The sequence below is a fragment of the Nipponia nippon genome, unplaced genomic scaffold (assembly GCF_047370975.1).
Source record: "Nipponia nippon isolate SJK-2023a ecotype South Korea unplaced genomic scaffold, ASM4737097v1 scaffold_13, whole genome shotgun sequence".
In the NCBI taxonomy this organism is placed as follows: domain Eukaryota; kingdom Metazoa; phylum Chordata; class Aves; order Pelecaniformes; family Threskiornithidae; genus Nipponia; species Nipponia nippon.
Window position 1 is genome coordinate 6,767,251 of NW_028262324.1, and position 17,164 is coordinate 6,784,414.

Here is a 17,164-nt window from a genome sequence, read left to right on the forward strand (position 1 = left end):
AGAAGGAAAGGGGAAGGCGAGGGAGCAGGATAATGTAATGGCATAAACCGCCCGTGCGCGCAGGTTGATGGTTCCAATCCAAGCAAACGCTGCTGGTTTTACGACTCTTACATGATAACTCCCCCCTCAGATTTCTAACGCTTCTCCATTAACTGTCCCCGCTGCCAGCTGGAGAAAGTGACTTGGGGCTCTATGCACAGACTTACATGCCTACGTGTGTGAATATATAATCATTGCATTATAAATAATTTAGTGCTGTTGGTTTTGTCCTGGACAGTCTCTCCCCATCTGTACTTCTTTAAAAAAAACAACGTGTGGAAGGGAAGAAAAAAGCACGGCTGCGTACGCGTGTTGTGCAGACAGACGATATACTTGCATCTATAAACTCTCTGGGAGTTTGGGCCCCTTCCTTAGGCATAAACCGCCCTCCCTCCTGGGGTGTCTTCTCCTTAATTACGTTCACGCTAATTGAAGCACTTGGGACCGGCTCACCCGCCGCCCCGAGCCAGCAGCCTCCACAAACATCCTGAAAAGCAACCTGATCAGATGTTCCTCCTCTCGGCAGTTACACGGATTTTCTCTCCCAAGTGGTTTGGAGCGGGCGAGCGAGAGCGCTTGGGTTTTCCAGCCTGCTCCTCCCACCAGAGACAACCTCCCGCTGCCTCGCCGCCGAGCACCACTGCACACACGGCTCCGCCGCGGCGTGCGGGACGCGGGCAGAGCGCGCCGCTCCCGCTGCCGCCGCCGCCGCCGCCGCCGCCGCCGCCGGGGGAAGCGCCTCGGGCCGCCGCCGCCGCCGCCGCTCCGTCCATGGGCCGGGGGCCGCTAGCAGCCCCCGCCGCCGCCGGCGGGCCATGAGCGGGCTGCGGCGCCTCCGCGGGGGCCGCCGGCCGCCGCAGTGAGCGCGGGGCCGCGCCGTCCCTCCGCGCCGCTCCGCGCCGCGCCGCGCATGCTGGTGGGGCGCCTCCCGCGGCGGGGCAGCCCCGCGCCCCCCGCGCCGCCCCTCCGCAGCCGCCGCCGCCGCCGCGCCGCGATGCCGGCGGCGGGGCGCGGGCAGCCCGCCTCCTGGCTCCTGGTGCTGGGCGCCGCCGCCCCCGCCCTCTGGCTGCGCTGCGTCCTCGCCGACTTCACGGTGGACAACGAGGTGCACTCCAGCTTCATCCACCGGCGGCTGCGCGGCCCCGAGCGCCGCGAGATGCAGCGGGAGATCCTCTCCATCCTCGGCCTGCCGCACCGCCCGCGGCCCCACCTCCACGGCAAGCACAACTCGGCCCCCATGTTCATGCTGGACCTCTACAATGCCATGTCCGTGGAGGAGGGGGCGGCGGGGGCCGCCGCTGAGGAGGGCGAGGGCTTCTCCTACCCCTACAAGCCCATCTTCAGCACCCAGGGGCCGCCCCTGGCCAGCCTGCAGGACAGCAACTTCCTCACCGAGGCTGACATGGTCATGAGCTTCGTCAACTTGGGTGAGTGCCTGCCCTCGGCGAGGCCCCGGGGCCGGATCCGGGAGGACTGAGCGGGGACCGTGCCGGGGGGGGGAGGCCGGAGCAGGGCCCTGGCCACCAACGGGAGGGCAGGGGCCGGTGGCGCAGGTGGGGAGCTGTTTCTGCAGCGGATCAGATGGGTGGCGGCCCACTTGGGTGAGGAGGGGCAGGTAGCGGCCCTGGGAAAAGTGGCCGCTTTGCGAGGCGGTAATTAAATGGCAGCAACATGGAGAGGGCTCTGGCTTCCCATCACAGCATTTGGACAGCCGCAAGCTCTCGCCATGCTCCGTCCCGCACGCCGACACACTTAAGCTCTTTGTCGTCTTCTGCCTTTGATAGTCACTTGCCGCACCTCAGAAATTGGATTTGCAGGTAGGAGTTGAACAGGACGATTAGCAGATCTGTTCCGCATCCCGCACCGCCAAGGAAGACACGAAACCCAGGCAGGACCACGGGTCCCGCACGGCTCCCAGCGCCGGGCTGGCGCTCGCATGGGATGCAGAGCCACCAGGGCTGCTTAGACGGATAGTTCCCTGCGGCATCCCAGCGCCGCGCTCCCTCGGCCGAAGGGGCCGAGCTGCTCGCACATGTTTTCCTAATGGCTTGAGAGGGATTCCACAGTAAATCCGTCTTTACTCCTGCAGCTTTTTCTGTTGACCCCCGTTTATGCAGCTAACTCGCCTCTTTTCACGAGCACATGTGGATGGGTTTATGCAAATGATACAAAAGTTGGCATGCTTTGTATGCCGCTCGCTAGGCCTCTCTAATTGGATGCCACGGCCCAATCTGATTTCTATTTGCTTGCTGTAGATTGCACACCCATGTGGACTGACTTGGCCGGATTTTAGTAAAACATTGTTGGGATGAGCATTCTATTTTAAATATATAATTATAGACCTGGTTCACTCTATCCGTTTTTAGACCTCGTCATGTGCAGCTCTGAAACCACCACGCGTACAGATTGGGTGCCTGCAAGTTCAAGACAGAGTATGAGTAGTATTTCCAAACCAAGATCAACTCAAACTTTGTCCCAAACAAAGGGACATGCAAAAAGCAAGAGGAGCCCACCTCTGGCACGTACCCCGCTAGGGATTACGGACACCCCCATCGCTAATAAATCCATTAACGCCTTTATGGATGTCCCTGTTCTGGACACTTCCACTGTCTGGAACTACAGAGGCAACAAAGATTAAATCACCACCTCTCTAATCCCAGCGCTTTAACTAACTGAAAAAGATCAGTGGCTGTAAAGGCTTGGTGACAGACGTTAATAATTATTAGACACGGTAGCCATCCTGGCACAATTGCTGTATGATAGGGAGACACGGGGTGCTGTGGGAGATAGCTGCACCTCCGTGTTGACTACCATAAGCTTCACAGCGGGAAGCTCTGAATTACACCTGGCCTGGGGGCTGTGCTCTTCGAGAGCGCTGGTGCTTCCCCTTTGGAACTGCAGTGTTTGTCTAATCGCTGCTAGATACTTAAGCCGATCAGCAACGATACATTTAAAATCAAATATTTGAGCAGCCAAAAGTACCAATGGCGGTCAAATATTTGACTTTAGAGATAAGAGTGATCTTGCTAACATTGTTCTCTGTGGTTCTTGCATCCTACACCGTGTACAACCAGAGCGCAGGGAGAGTCCCGAACAGAAGATAAAGGATGTTGAAATAACGATAGCAAAATTCACACTTCTGCTTCCATTTTGGTAGAGAGGAGGGAACCTTTATGAAACGTGTAGGTACCTAATGGAAGGGAGTTTAGCTCTAGGGAAGCAGCTCTGCTCCTCGGGTGTCGTTATTTACTGCATAACTTCCATCAGTGAAACTGCAGCGCTCCCATCCTGTGCTTCCTACGTAAGGAAGAGTCACCTTTGCAGCCCATGGAAGTTTTACATGGAAGGAATTAACGTTCAGGTCCCTGATTATTCTGAATACAAAGGAGTGGAATCAATCCGTAAACTGTGAAATAAAAATTACATTTTGGACAGGTCTGTTTCTATGTCAGAACTTATTATAGAGCAGGTTTTACCTGTATAAACTGTACGTAATCAATAATCGACATCCCGATGTGATGACTGCAGTAGATACATTCATTCATTTCAACCTGCTGCATTTTGTAGTCTGCTGAGAATTCCAAAAGTGTTCTTTATGCAAAATACTTAATTATAATTTTATTTAAGTGCTGTCAACGTGGCCAGTAGTAAGAGTGCAGGCAAAATCCAATGCTTTTAAGAAGGACAGGTGGAATTATTACCAGCAAGGCACATTTCGGAGGTTTATCTGTACTGTTTTGTTCCCTTGTCAACAGTGCATGCCAGGACGAGTTTAAAAAGGACATAGATCTATAATAGCTTTCTTCATCCCTGTGCACACCTTTCATCCCATTATACTCATCGGTCTTTCATCTTTATAGGACAAAGACAGGCTTGTTTATGGACGTTTTAATGAATTAGACCAGCCACTCGCTCCCGTATGTAGTCAAATACACCACCTGCTTTGATATGTACAGTTTTCTATGACGTTTAGGGAAAATTAGAAGATCTGTTGTAGAACTGATATTTTTGGGGGGACTTTCGACAATGATCCCTTTTAAAGCAGAGCTGAATTGCTAAATGCAGACTGTAGTAAACTGTGTCCTAGTTTTGTAAGAGACTCTGCGAGCATTGCATTTCACAGGTAGGCTTTTATTACTATGCTAGAGCCATCACAATGAGGAAGCGTCACAGCATAATAAAGTCGCATCTTAGAATGGAGGAAGTAAAAGTGAGTAAAGAAATGATACTTTTAAATTTCAATAAATAAAACATGCTCTTCCAGACTTCCAAATGCTGATCTACAAATGCACTTTTTTGCTGTATTCTTATTCTTCATCTGTCTAGTCGTACAACTTTAGAGGGGAAAAAAAAACCCAAAAACATTTACATTGCAAGAATTACCAGGCTAAATAGTAAAAAAAAAACCCAACCGCACAACCCCCCCCATTGATTTCTATGGAGATACTGTGTATATTTATTCCAGAGAATTTGTACTGGGTATTGGTAGGGAGGACCCAGAATACAGGTGCTCCATTTCAGGGTTATGTTGCAGGGAGCTTTGTACTAAGCATGTAATGTTACTGTAAAATCTTGACAATTAATTAGATTTAGATTTATAACCAGTTAATTCACAGGCTACATTTTGTCTTAGCTTACACCTGTGCTAAGACGAATGCGGAATGGATTTGTGTCAAGAATGAAGTTACAGGTAAATTAAAAGAGAATTTAGCCACAGTGGTCTAAGTTAGCCAGTTAATTACTGGCTAATGTTATAAAATCTATTACTATAATTTCAGTATTTGGAATTTCATTTCAGATCCTGTCCAAGTACAGTTTAGAAACTGATCCATTTTAGGAACTGAAAAAACACAAACCATTTTTTGCACAAGTTTAATTTCAAGTTTATAAACAGCAACTAAGGAGTAAACATCCTCTAGATTACTTAGACCCTCTCTTCTAAAAATAATTGAGTTGTCCTTGTGTGGGTAATCTTGCCTTGGTAAACAGACTTGCTTAGAAAATTTTTTAAAAGAGTCGGCACACATGATATGTAATTTGCTAATTTGTCTCATGGTTGATTATAAAATGAACAACATTGTATAATCCTGGCAAAAAAAATGGGGGGGGGGGGGGGAATTAGTCATTCTTGGAAGGAGCACATGAAAGTGGCTTTTGTTAATGTAAATCAAGAAGCTGAAGAGCCCCCAAGTTCCCTTTTATTTCATACCATCTGGCTATCCTTTTTGTTGACAAGTGTTTGGCATAGAGAACCATCTCTTTGCCCTTTAATAACAGGCTTTAACACTGTAGGGTATTAGAAAAAGATTCTATAACAGTTAAAAAATTTCCTTCGGGGAATACTTTATAAAGTGAGCACGGGCTGCAGGCATTTGCAGCTGTAACCTGGCTTGTGTTAAAATTTGGAAGGGGCTGCCTTGCATTCCAGCTCACTACAGGCCTTCATTGGTGTACAGCCAAAGGTTAATATAGATGTCACACAGTTTTTCTTTGGAGAGCCTCAGATATAAGAGTACGCGTACAGCTGTGTTTTTAGTAACCCTTTCATAATCACTTCTTTTAAACCTCATTTTCCTGCTTATATAAATCAAAGATTTTCAAGGATATTTGACCTGGATTTGAACTTATTTGATCTTCACATATTTCCCACTTGAAACAAAGCAGATTAAATGTTAGCCCTGGATGCCTGGTCATGATCACATGGTTTGTCCATACATTAGGCCAAGCCCTCGGCTTTTTTTTTTTTTTTCTCCTCCACCTAGCGCTGTTACAAGCTCTCAAGCTCGAACAGGTACATCCTGTAATCGTTTTGGACCGCATGGATATACGCAGCACTTGGTGGTATAAGATTTGCTACGGTAGAAAGCTTGCAGCAAACTAAAGGTGTGAAGTACGCTGACCGTGCAGCAAGTAACCGGCGGGTATGCTTTGAATGTACAGACCTATTCTAGAGAGAAATGAATTCTTTGTCTAATTTTCAGGTGCAAAATGGCAGAACAGAACAGGAACTATTTACCTCCGCCATGTGGGTGCGGTGGTAGCAGAGAATGGAGCAGCTGAGGACAGATGTCCTCATGCAAGAAAAAAGGACATGGAAATCGTCCCCATCCGCTCGCCCGCTTCTGCGGCGGATTTATCCCAGAAGCAGGGGCTTTCCTCCGTTCCCACACAGGCTGTCCTGGGGAGGGAAGCCCCCTCCGGGAACTGTAGTTTAAAAGCCAAAACACAACGGCTTGTAAAGTGCTTTGACGGAGACAAGCCTTGATGGCCAGATCTTGTGATGCTTGTAACAGGAGTTGGGCACAAGTGAAGCGTACAGGACCTGCTCCCACCCGAGCTCTGCTTGCGGTCGGTTTTCCTTGTGTGCGTGCATCCCCCGTCGCTCCTTTTGCAAAGGAGGTTGAACGGCCTCTGGGCAGGCAGCATGAAACCAGGCGTTACGTTTTCGTCTGTAAATAAGCTTGAAACACATTTTTGGGTAGGGGGGGAGGGATGTGTGAGAGAAGGTTACACAAGTGGTTGGAAACATTAATTAAAAAAAAGATTATAACTATTAAAGCCTAGCCAGAGCTGTTGACAGGCTCCTTTTAAATAGGACACTGCGATGTTTTAGTTTAATACATTCTGGCAGTGTCACCGGGGTTAAAGCTAATACTGGGATGTGTGGATCCTGTCATGTTATTGTCAGGAGGAATGCAGGGATTAGGTTTAAAAGTGGCGGTGGGTGAGTGGTGCAGCTGTGTACACTTATTATAAAAGATTTAAGTCCCACTGGTAAAATCAATATATTAAATTGCAAGAGCCTCTGTTTTTAATTAGTTTAAATCAAATATACTGTTAGTGCCATTATGGCTTGTATCCTTGAACCAAGTGAGGAAATGCTAATATTTATATGGAAACTGTTAATTTGTGGTTAAAATGATAACACATTTAGGTTTATGCCTCTAAATTGTTCTAACTGGATGAATACCAGTGAGAAGTTGCAATGATGGGTGAAGTCATCTGAGCAAGAACACAAGTAAGCAAATTTTGACAGCGTGCCAGATAAAGAGACTACCTGTTGATACACAGCATTAAGAGACCACGATAGTTTAAGCCCTTTCCAGTGGTACAGTCCTATTCTCTGGGGCCTGCATCAAAATACTCATTTGAATTAACTATATATATATATTTAAATATATATATATATAAAAATAAAATACGCTATTATATATATATTTCTTCTCTAAAGGGAGGGAACTTCTGAAGAAATGAGTGAGCTGTTTAAATTAGTTTCAGGATGAAGATTTTCATTCTACAACTGTTTGAAGTAAATGGAGTGCTCACGAGGACTAATCACATGGATAAAGTTCTGCACACGCGTATGTTTGGAAAATGGAAACCCAGGAGAAAATTCTTGGCGAGGTCTTCATTGGTGTAAATTGTCAAACTTCTACTGAAGCTGGCCCTATGGTCTCATTTATACAACTGTACGTCCAAAGTAATTCCCATAAATTCCGTCTTGATTTACACTAGCACAATTGAGAACAGAATTGGGCCAAAGAAGTGCCCCTGTGTTGAAATAATGAGCATGCAGTAGTTTCTGCTAGAGCTTCAAACAGTTTTCTCTCCTAATCTTGAAATTGTTTTTGAGGGAGGCTTCCTTCGCTGCAAATAATCAAAACATGAACTAGCTCCTATTAGTCACTGCTTGTCATTATTAGCGCAATCCATGTCGTTGAGCTACAGCTGAATTCCCATCTTTGCAACAAACAGAATTTAACAAATAATGTTTGACAAAAATGTGAAACTGATATTTCTTAATACAAGACATATTTCATATGGAGAAACTTCAGTGATGAAAGATTCCTGGTATCAAAATATCTGAATCACAGTACAAATAAACAGTGTGTTGTAAAGGCTGCAGGGCCAAATTCCGTGCTGGAGTAATTCCACTGAAGTCAGTGGAGTTGTGCCAGGAGATAAACTGCCATCTAGTTTTTTTGGTGTACATGTGAAAACCAGAAGTGTTTAAGATTTTGTCAGTAAACATCTTTACTACAAAAAAGGTTGCAGGTAGCAAAGTTTGAACCGATTCTAATTCAAATATCTCTTTTGGAAATCCTTATTTTGTTAATGAAAACTGCAAAGTTTGCTGAGACCTCCTTTATTTGGGTATACGTTCTACAGTTCTGTTATTTATGCATAAATTTACCTGATTTCCAGCAGGTAACGTAAGAGCCATCTTGGCTGCGAGCTCCTATGTGCAAGCCCCGCAATACCGCGCCTTGCACGTTCTTTTAAACATTTGTGTAATCTACATCTTCAGGTCGGTGAAAATCCTTCAGTGATCCAGATTGAGTGGATTGAATTAATGGCAACTTTGAGACTACAAGTTTTAGTGTAATTGCTTTATTGTTTTGGAACCAAGATGCTTACAATCCAGTTCCTGTGCAAACATGTTTAACGTGTGTTAATGTGCTTCAAAACCAGACCCTCTCCGCAAAATCCTGCTTTTCATTAATTGACATCAGTAGCATGGTACAGTATTTCAAAGCACTGGCCAAATATAAACTGTGTTTCTAATTTCCTTACTTTCCTGTGTTTGGAATGCCAATGTTAATTTGTTCCCATGGAAGAGTGAGAGCTGCCAACCACAGTTTTATATAAATGGCTTTACAGTGCAGCGCTGCCAACATTAAATGATACTTAGGAATTTTCATGACATTTTGTATTTAATGCTTGTGTGTGTATGTGTGAGAGAAAGAGAGAGAGATATATGGGATGTTGAACAGCACAACCACTGATGATCAAGGCAAACGTTTGAAGAAATTTATCCTTTGAGTAGCTGTTACTTAATGTTTCTTCTCATTTAAGATTTTTTAATAATCTATCCGATATTATGTAGCATATTCCTTGTGCCTAGGAAAAAGCTACTTTGCAGTGAATTTTGTGGCTAACTATCCAAACGGTTCCCCCCACCTAATAATTCTAGTTAGTTATTAATAGATGAGCAGAAGGACTTTTGTTGATGTTGTTATTCTCATCATTATGGACTAGATTGTAAGAATGTGATATTACTCAGCATGAGAAAATGTAAAAGTAAAACAAGCTGCCACAACTAAGGAATAGGGGAATTAACTGATTTTGATTAAACTGCCAACAGATAATTTTTCTTTAAAAGAATAGGAGTAGCTAGATAAAATCATTTGCTTTCTTAAAGAAAGTCAAGGATAATCATAGTTTCTTCTTCAGTGGTATGTACTGTCTTTGTACATGAAACAAATGTGAAGTTCCCTTTAAACAAATTTGTTTTAAACTGATGATGGTGAAAACAAGATCTGTTTATGTATTTCTCCTTTTATTCCTGGAGGATATTCAAAATACAAATTGTTCACGTTTCAGTAGATTCATCTTAATGAGCGCTATGGTTTATCTCTGAATTTTCCCATTTTATTGGAACAGGTGCAGTGTCTGCCATCTGTGCCAGCCCTGCGCTATACCAACAAACAAAGTGTTGTTTTGGTTCACTGGATTTAAAAGTCTCCTGAGAGTAAAGAAATGAAAGAGAAAGAATTTAGAAAGTGCCTAGTGAGGGAAAGGCACTTCAAGTAATGTGCTTTGTCATTCAAGTCTTCCCGTAAATTACCTTAAACTATTTCTAAACGGTCTGAAAAATGTTACCCGTAAAGTATTCAGTTTCTGTTGCATCTCGGAGGTCCCACGCTATTCTTCATCATCTTTTTCTTACCGCAGTAGCGTCTGAGTTAGACTCTTTTGTTGTCAGGTTGAATTAAATTTTACAGGAGTAAAAATTCTTTTTTCCTTGCCTTAAAGTAGAAGAACTGTAAATTTTCAGTTTTTCACTGTTTCTGATTCCGCCTCGTTTAAAAGATGCTGCAAATAGCCATCCGAGTTTAAACAAGATTATGTTGTAATTAGACAGACAAACTCATAATTATTTAAGGGCTAAACCAACAACAGCAGCCCTTTCAGGTTCATTTTGACAGTGTTTATCCAGTGTATCTGGAAAGGCTTACAATTAAAGTGCCTGAAGGGTGGGGATGAGATTTTTCAGCATGCAGTCAGTGCTATCGGGTCCACCTGGCCTGGGAAACTATGCAGGCTTTGTAGTAGAGAAAATCCTTTAACTTAGATCTTCATGGCAAGCTCTTAAATGCTACCTTCCTTTTAAAAAACAAAAAGGGAGGGGGAGAGGGAAGGCACTGCTTCCCTCTAAATAAGAATTAAAACGAGCAAGTGCCTTCTTTGGCTCTTTATGATGAGGGCACGCTGTCGCGCTGCTCAGGCCGATAATCTCGCGGCGCATCATTTTTTACAGTTTTGCCTGTTGTGCACAACTGCCTTTCAAATGAGCAAAAAGTTTCCTCTCATTAGGCTGCAACCTCCCAACGCGCGATGCTGGTCTGAATTACACCTCCACGCAAACCCACTGATGTCACCAGCAATATCCTCAGCTGGAGCAGCCTGGCACGAGGCCACCCCCGCGGTGAAGTCACCACAATTGACACCATCCGAGGAGCTGGCACAGTGTCTGTACCAAGTTTTGGGGGCTGTAAATCAGGTCGAGCTTTGGCTCTGTTACTAGAGCCACTGGGCCAAATCCTGCCTTCAGCCACCTCGTTTCATTGGCACTGGTGGGGCTGCATCGGTCCTCTGATTTTACCAATTGTTCTTCCCACAGCACAGTGGCAGTAAAACTTTTTAAAAGAGACCAGAAGAACCCTGGGAGAACTACTAAAAAATGCTCATAAAATAATACAGCATCAGCAGTTGGGAGTTGTAATTCCGATGGAGAGACAAGTTTCTTACTGAGTAAGGATTAGGAACAGGGCTGGCAGTATTTCACTGCTTGTGGACCTGAAACGCCCATTGACTTTAATGAGTCCTTCGGCACCCCAAGGGAAAGCAAGTTTATCATTTAAATGGAAGATTAAAAATTACTGTAATTTAGAAATTCTGAATTCCCGTGCTTACAATTTAGTAGCGTTCAAATACTTTTGTATCAGTATTTTAACAACAATTTTTTTACATCAGCCAAGTATCTATAATGCCACGAATGATCATCATTCGCCACCAACAGGAATCAATTCCTAATCGTACCTGTTCTACCCGCGTGCTCGACGCTAGCAAGCTGCTCCTCCCCTGGTTCTCCGGCTTAAAACTTAGTGCTTCTATCACTCAAGATATGCAGAACATTTTAATCTTGCTACTTTTATTTGTTTATTACTGTGCAGTAATTATAATCCCACAGGGACTTTTTGGATGTTAATAAAGAGTACTGCACATCACTTTTCCTGAAGCTTGTGTGGCACTATAAACATCATGCTGAGTTTGAGTTCCCCTTTCTGACCATATCCTTAAAAAATCCAGCATTTGTTAAGAGAAAGGAGGGTGGTTTTTTTTTTTCTTTTTAACAAAAAGAAATAGAAAAAAAAAAAAAGAAGTAACTTTAGCCTCACAATCTGCTAGCTACATAAAGCAGTAAATGGTCAGTTGAGACAGGGAAAAACCAGAACTGCTGGAGATTGGTTGTTTCCTTTTGGAGGAAACAATAAATGTGCCCACTTGTATTTTAACAACATTACTACTGGGCCCCCTAATTACACAAATATACTTGTAATAAACTGCAGAAGAGCAGAGCTGAAAAAGAATCATTCAGCACAGATCTTTCTCTTCAACTCAAAAAGAAGCTTTTGAGTAACCACTCTTAAATCTTGGCCCAGATCAGAAGATGAAGATATTTCAGCACTATGTGATGAATCATTTGTCTCCTGAGACAGGTGAAAAGGAGCAGCTAATCAGACAAGTGGTGTAAAACTTCTCTCATTGGTGTGAACACAACTTTGACCTCTGAATACAACAGTCCTTGCAACTCAGTGGCATGCATTATAATCAAATTACAAGAGTATTAGACTCCATATCCACAGAAATCTCTGACCGTTACGCTACATTAAAACCTGACACAGGGAATACAGAAGTACATGAAAGAATCCAGAATGACGCAGAAACACGTTCAAGCAAACCCCAAATATTTTTTTAGAAAAGAGTAACTGTCATTTTGCTCATTAGTCCACAACTGCAAGAGCTGTTTCACTGAGAATATTATGGAGTAGGGGAAAAACCTAAGCCAGTGTGTCTAATAGGCTGAAAGTCTCTCCTCCCCATATTGGCAGCTGTAGTCCAGCAACCGAGAGCAGCGAGTGGTAGGTGAGTGAGTGAGCTGGAGAAGGATGATCTGTGTTCCTGCTCCTTGAGGGACGCTTTCATAAATGCCATACTCTCATTTCTGTGCTATTTTCAATAGCTGCACGCAACAGGATGTGAACTGTGTTCCCTTCATTCATACCAAACCGATGTGAGGACACGGGGGTGTATTACAACAGCTGATCTTTTACCCCAGAACTGCAATTGCAAAATTGTGTCTGAAGACACAAAAAACCCAAAACAAAACAGCAAATGCTGTTGTTAGGGGCTGACTCAGGAGGCCTGGATGGCCCAACCCTAGTGAGAGGCTCAGTGTCAGGAATCCAGCTCTGCGATCCGCAGTGTGGTATGCAGGGCTAGGTGCTGCTGATGTCACCGATGGGCTTATCTTGTACCAAAAAAACCCCTCCTCTGGTATAATAGGGATCGTGGGTGGGAATTCAACTGAAAATAAATCTTCTCCTAACCTCCAGATGCTGTTATGCCTGGGGTGTTGGCCACCAACATTTAAAGTGTAAAGGGGACACACGCACACACATGCATGCACTGGATACATACATACATACATATATATATATGTGTCTTCCTGAGAACATTTCTGAAATAATAGTTTAAACTTGCCATCCCTCTAAGACACTAGCATTTTACATCTACCAACAGAAATATATGTGGATGTCATCAATTTACAGATCTTTAATATTGATAGTTCTCAGGCCCATATACCACATTATTAAAAGAATAAACAGTCCTCTGCCTGTTTCTCCATGAAAACAAATGTGCTGCACAGCAAACATTCCTAGAAAGCAAAAAGATCATATGCATAAGCTACGAGGCAAAAAGGCAGCGAGTGGATGTGCGGCGGCTGGCAGCGAGGATCACTGCTGGGCAGGGACCTCCTCTCCAGTTCCCGTGTCTCCGACCCAGGAGGCTGCGCTCTGTGCCCCACCTGATCTCAGCTATCTTGGCAGCACAGAGGAAACATGATGATCCCAAAGAAAAATGTGAAATAGGTCACAAAGTCCCGCTTTCATGAGGAACGGCACTCCGGAGTATCTTTTTAAGCAGTAATTGAGGCCTCTCATCATTATTTTTCAAAACGTTTCCCCCCATCCCTCCAAACACCGTATTGCTATCTAATAATCCTGGCTTATAAACTGTGTTAATATCACTGGACCTCCCACATACAGAACACCTGAAAAACACGCAGTAGATACAGCAGTGTGGATGCGAGACAAGAGCTCTGCTCTGGCGGGGATCTCCCCTCCGGGGCAGATGGACCTTGCCCCTGAATAGTTTGTTGCCCCCTAATCTCCCAGCGCTTGCCTGACCAAGAAAGGTGCAGATGTTTGTTATTGCATAGACAAGCTCAAACGATCCAGCCGATTGCGGTCCTGTGGCACAGCTCGGAGTGTATACATTCCAAGTTGAAACTTTGCTGATTACAATCAAAGGCTGAGATTCTTATCTGATGGCTGCATGTCTGATATTGACTGGTTATTTTGTAATATCCCACAACCTACTTTCTCAACAAAACCAGAATCTGGGACTTCAGCTAAGAAATCCAGCAAGTCATATGGTTTCAAACCTGGAAAACTGGTTTTTGAATTATTTCCTTTTATCACAGTAAACCACAAAAAAGGCTCGATTCTCCGTGCCCGCGACTCCCGCCGTGTTCCTCCCAGAGAGCCTGTGCGGGTATAGACCCACACTCCGGAATACTGGGGGGGATGCTAGTATTGTTGTGGCAATACAATATTAAAGAAGGCTTAATTAGATTTAGGTTATTTATTTGGGCAGCTGTTCAGTAGATGAAAGGAAGTCTAATGCAAATGAAATGAATAAGCCTTAAGAGGCCAGTGTGCAGTCACTCTCCACTCGTGTCCCTTAGCACGGCTGGTGCAGAAATGGGCACATTCCTTTGACAAAAATGAGGCATTTGAAGATTCCATCAGCTAAACTTTCTCTTTCAAGTGTTGCCAGTAGATGCACAATATATACATGTGCTTTTAAAAGACTTTTATTTTGAACTCAAGATGTGAATCTATGGTATTAAGGAAAGCAGAACAATCCTTTATTTAGCTGCACCTGCACCTTAATGCCTAATGAGTTTAGTCTGATGGAATCCAGACCTCAGGAAGGATTATAAATTCTCATTTGATTTCATTTACTTCTAAAATACCTTAAACCAGCTGTACCAGTCCAGAATCCAGTCCTTCTTTCTGTATCAGTTTTACAAATGCTGTTGAATCTTTTGCTGTATTAAGTAACTTTATGCTGTATAATAATACACCAATAGTAATAAGGAACAGAAGGCAACTTGAAAAAAATCGTGTAGTGGAAGATAATTAGCAGCATATAAGCTTGAAGAGCATCGGTTTATGAGCACAACTTTTATAAAGTTCTTCATGCTCTGGAAGCAAGATTTGGAAAAAATTGAAACTAAGTTAGTAGGCAATATCCTCTCTCAGTGGCCCAGTGCAAGGCAGAGGAGCCCAGCATTGCGAACGCGGATGAACACGCTCTCCAGGGCATTAGTGGTACGTTCAGCCATTTCAGTCTGTTTTGTATAAACACATCAGAGACGCTTGGGCAGTGACCTTCCCAAGATTACTGACTCAGGCTGTTTATTATGAACAGTATCTAATTTATCGAATACATTTGAAGCCTTCTTAGTTTGCCCCAGTGTAGTTACTGGAATGCAAGAGCATAATTCGATGCTGTCGCATCTCTGCATGATCCAATTGCATCAAAGAGTTACTAGATCACGATTTGTTTTTTCTTTGCATGTCCTCTGCCCAGGCCTTCTTGCAGACCAAGGTGCCGGTGCTGCAGGCTCCCAGCTCCCTTCCCTCATACAGCCATGGGCTATGAGCAGACACCCTCGGAGGAGCAGGGGAGCTTGCAGTGCTGCTGCTCTCACCCTCCCAGGATGAGCACCCTTCCAGGCTACCAGTCACTAGTGGCCTGTCTCCCTTTACCTGAGGTTAGGTTAGAGCTGGCTACAATTTCAGGGAAACTTGCTTGCCTTCCCCCACTCCGAAGTTTGGTCCAAGCTGAAGAACTGTTCCACGCTTGGAATCTTTCAAGAATGACCTAGATCTTTTTATTCCAAAATTTGCATTTCATCCCAAATAACCCATTTTAAGTTTCCCTGTAGTAGTCTCTCATGCTGCCTCTTGTCTTCCCTAGCTGAATGCACATTATTTCTGACCAGATCTGTTCAGCCACTTGTCTCTCCTTCCTTGGGCCTGGGGATTTGTTTCCATTTGCTCAATGCTGCATGTACAAGCAGACAGGGCAGACTGCTGGTTTTTGCATCAGTGATTTCTTGAGAGGCCTCCAGCCTCAGAGCAGGTTGCAGGAAGCACCTTGAGCCCCATTTGTCTGCTGGTTGGACTGGGGGATTATTTTTCTCAATGAACCATATTGTCACTAACTTTTCTCTCTCTTTCTGCTCTGCAACCTCCTCCCCCTTGAGACACCCAGCACCTTGCTTTCTGTTCTAGATGATGTAGTACTACCCTTTTCTGTGCTGTGGCTGCCACCTCAGTCTCCGCCATCCTGACCCTCATCTGTGATTCCTCCCCCTCCTCCCCAGGCTGCCACTGTCTCCTTGACCCTTGGATGCACTGGCAAAACGTCACACCTAACGCTGGCACAGCTGCCCCGCGAAGTTACCCTCACCAGGTACAACTCTGATTTCACAGCACCAGGAAAGCAGCCTTACTGTCCCCCAAATCACAAAAAGAGAGAAAGAGCGGTGTAATGCAGCAGTCATCTCTGTTCAAAGAAGGAAAAGAAAAATATACTCTTGCGTCTTCACACAGCTGCATCCAGAGGATTTAGGGTTAGGGGATGTATCAGACAGCAGCTTTTAGGCTGCGTCACTCCATGCTATGCATTACGGTGCAGACAAAGAAAAGAAAGCAGCAGTAATGATGAGCTTCTGCCTGTCATTTTGCTCACTGCTCAGTTTGACTACAGGGACGTTTCTAGAGGAGGGTGTAGAGAAGAGCTTTGGGAGCTGCAGGACTCCCTGGCCCCAAGCTGCTGTCCAGGTGCATCCCCGTCTTTCAGATACACAGAGAGAAGCAACAGTCCCAATCTGTCGGCGCAGACTGTCAAGGGTAAACACCAGCCTCGGTTAACCCTGCTCCCGGTGACCGCACAAGAGCCTGAGATATTTTGTGATGGCCACAACGCTGGCCAGTTGGGAGCCACGTTTTGCAGCATCATCACAGTCCCCAGCTTGCCTCTCTGTCTCTCCAGCAAAATGCCACCCCCAAGGTGCTGGGAAAGGGAAGGCTGCTGGGGGCAAATCCCCAGGTCAGCACTGTCCTGTGTTCCCCATTCCCAGTGAAGAGGTGAAGAGAAACAAGATTTGAGAGGCTGAGGTGGGAGGCCCTGCAGGAGACTTCCTTATACTGGATTCCTGGAAGATGAAAGTAGAAATAGAGGGAGTCTGTCTAAAGGAGCAACTTCACTCCCATTTATTTCTTTCCCTTGTCGCTCCCCCATTTCTCCATCCCCTCACACACCCCAAATCCCGCAGCAATCCTAAGTGCGTTACAGCAGCTGCAGATGGATTGCAGCACTATGTGCTGCCGTGTTTCACGTGCTACGGCTGTGAATAAGGTATTCTGAAGAAACACAACTCTTCCCTGCTTATTTAACTTTGCTTTCCCCAGATACACATACAGACACCGTGAACGCAGCATCAGGATTTACACCATGGTCAGTCTGTTTACTATTAGGAGAGTTTCGTGTTCACAGAGCAGTCCCACGTGTAAATTTTTCACAATACCTTTCATCTAGTCTGGCTCTGATTTCAGCAGAGAAACCACAGCGTAAGCGGGTACCGATCAGGGCACACTCGGAAAAGAAAATGGATTACCTGTGCATAACCTGCCCAGATATT

The 17,164-nt window shown here is 44.8% G+C and overlaps 1 protein-coding gene across 1 annotated transcript in view; it reads left to right on the forward strand.

Annotated features, from left to right (window-relative positions):
- The first annotated feature begins 949 nt into the window (after positions 1–949).
- The window catches only part of BMP7 (bone morphogenetic protein 7), a 48,377-nt gene continuing 32,162 nt past the window's right edge, over positions 950–17,164 (forward strand). Inside the window, exon 1 of the mRNA XM_009465502.2 lies at positions 950–1,466. Within this exon, the coding sequence (XP_009463777.2) occupies positions 950–1,466 (517 nt within the window). The remainder of the gene's footprint in view (positions 1,467–17,164) is intronic.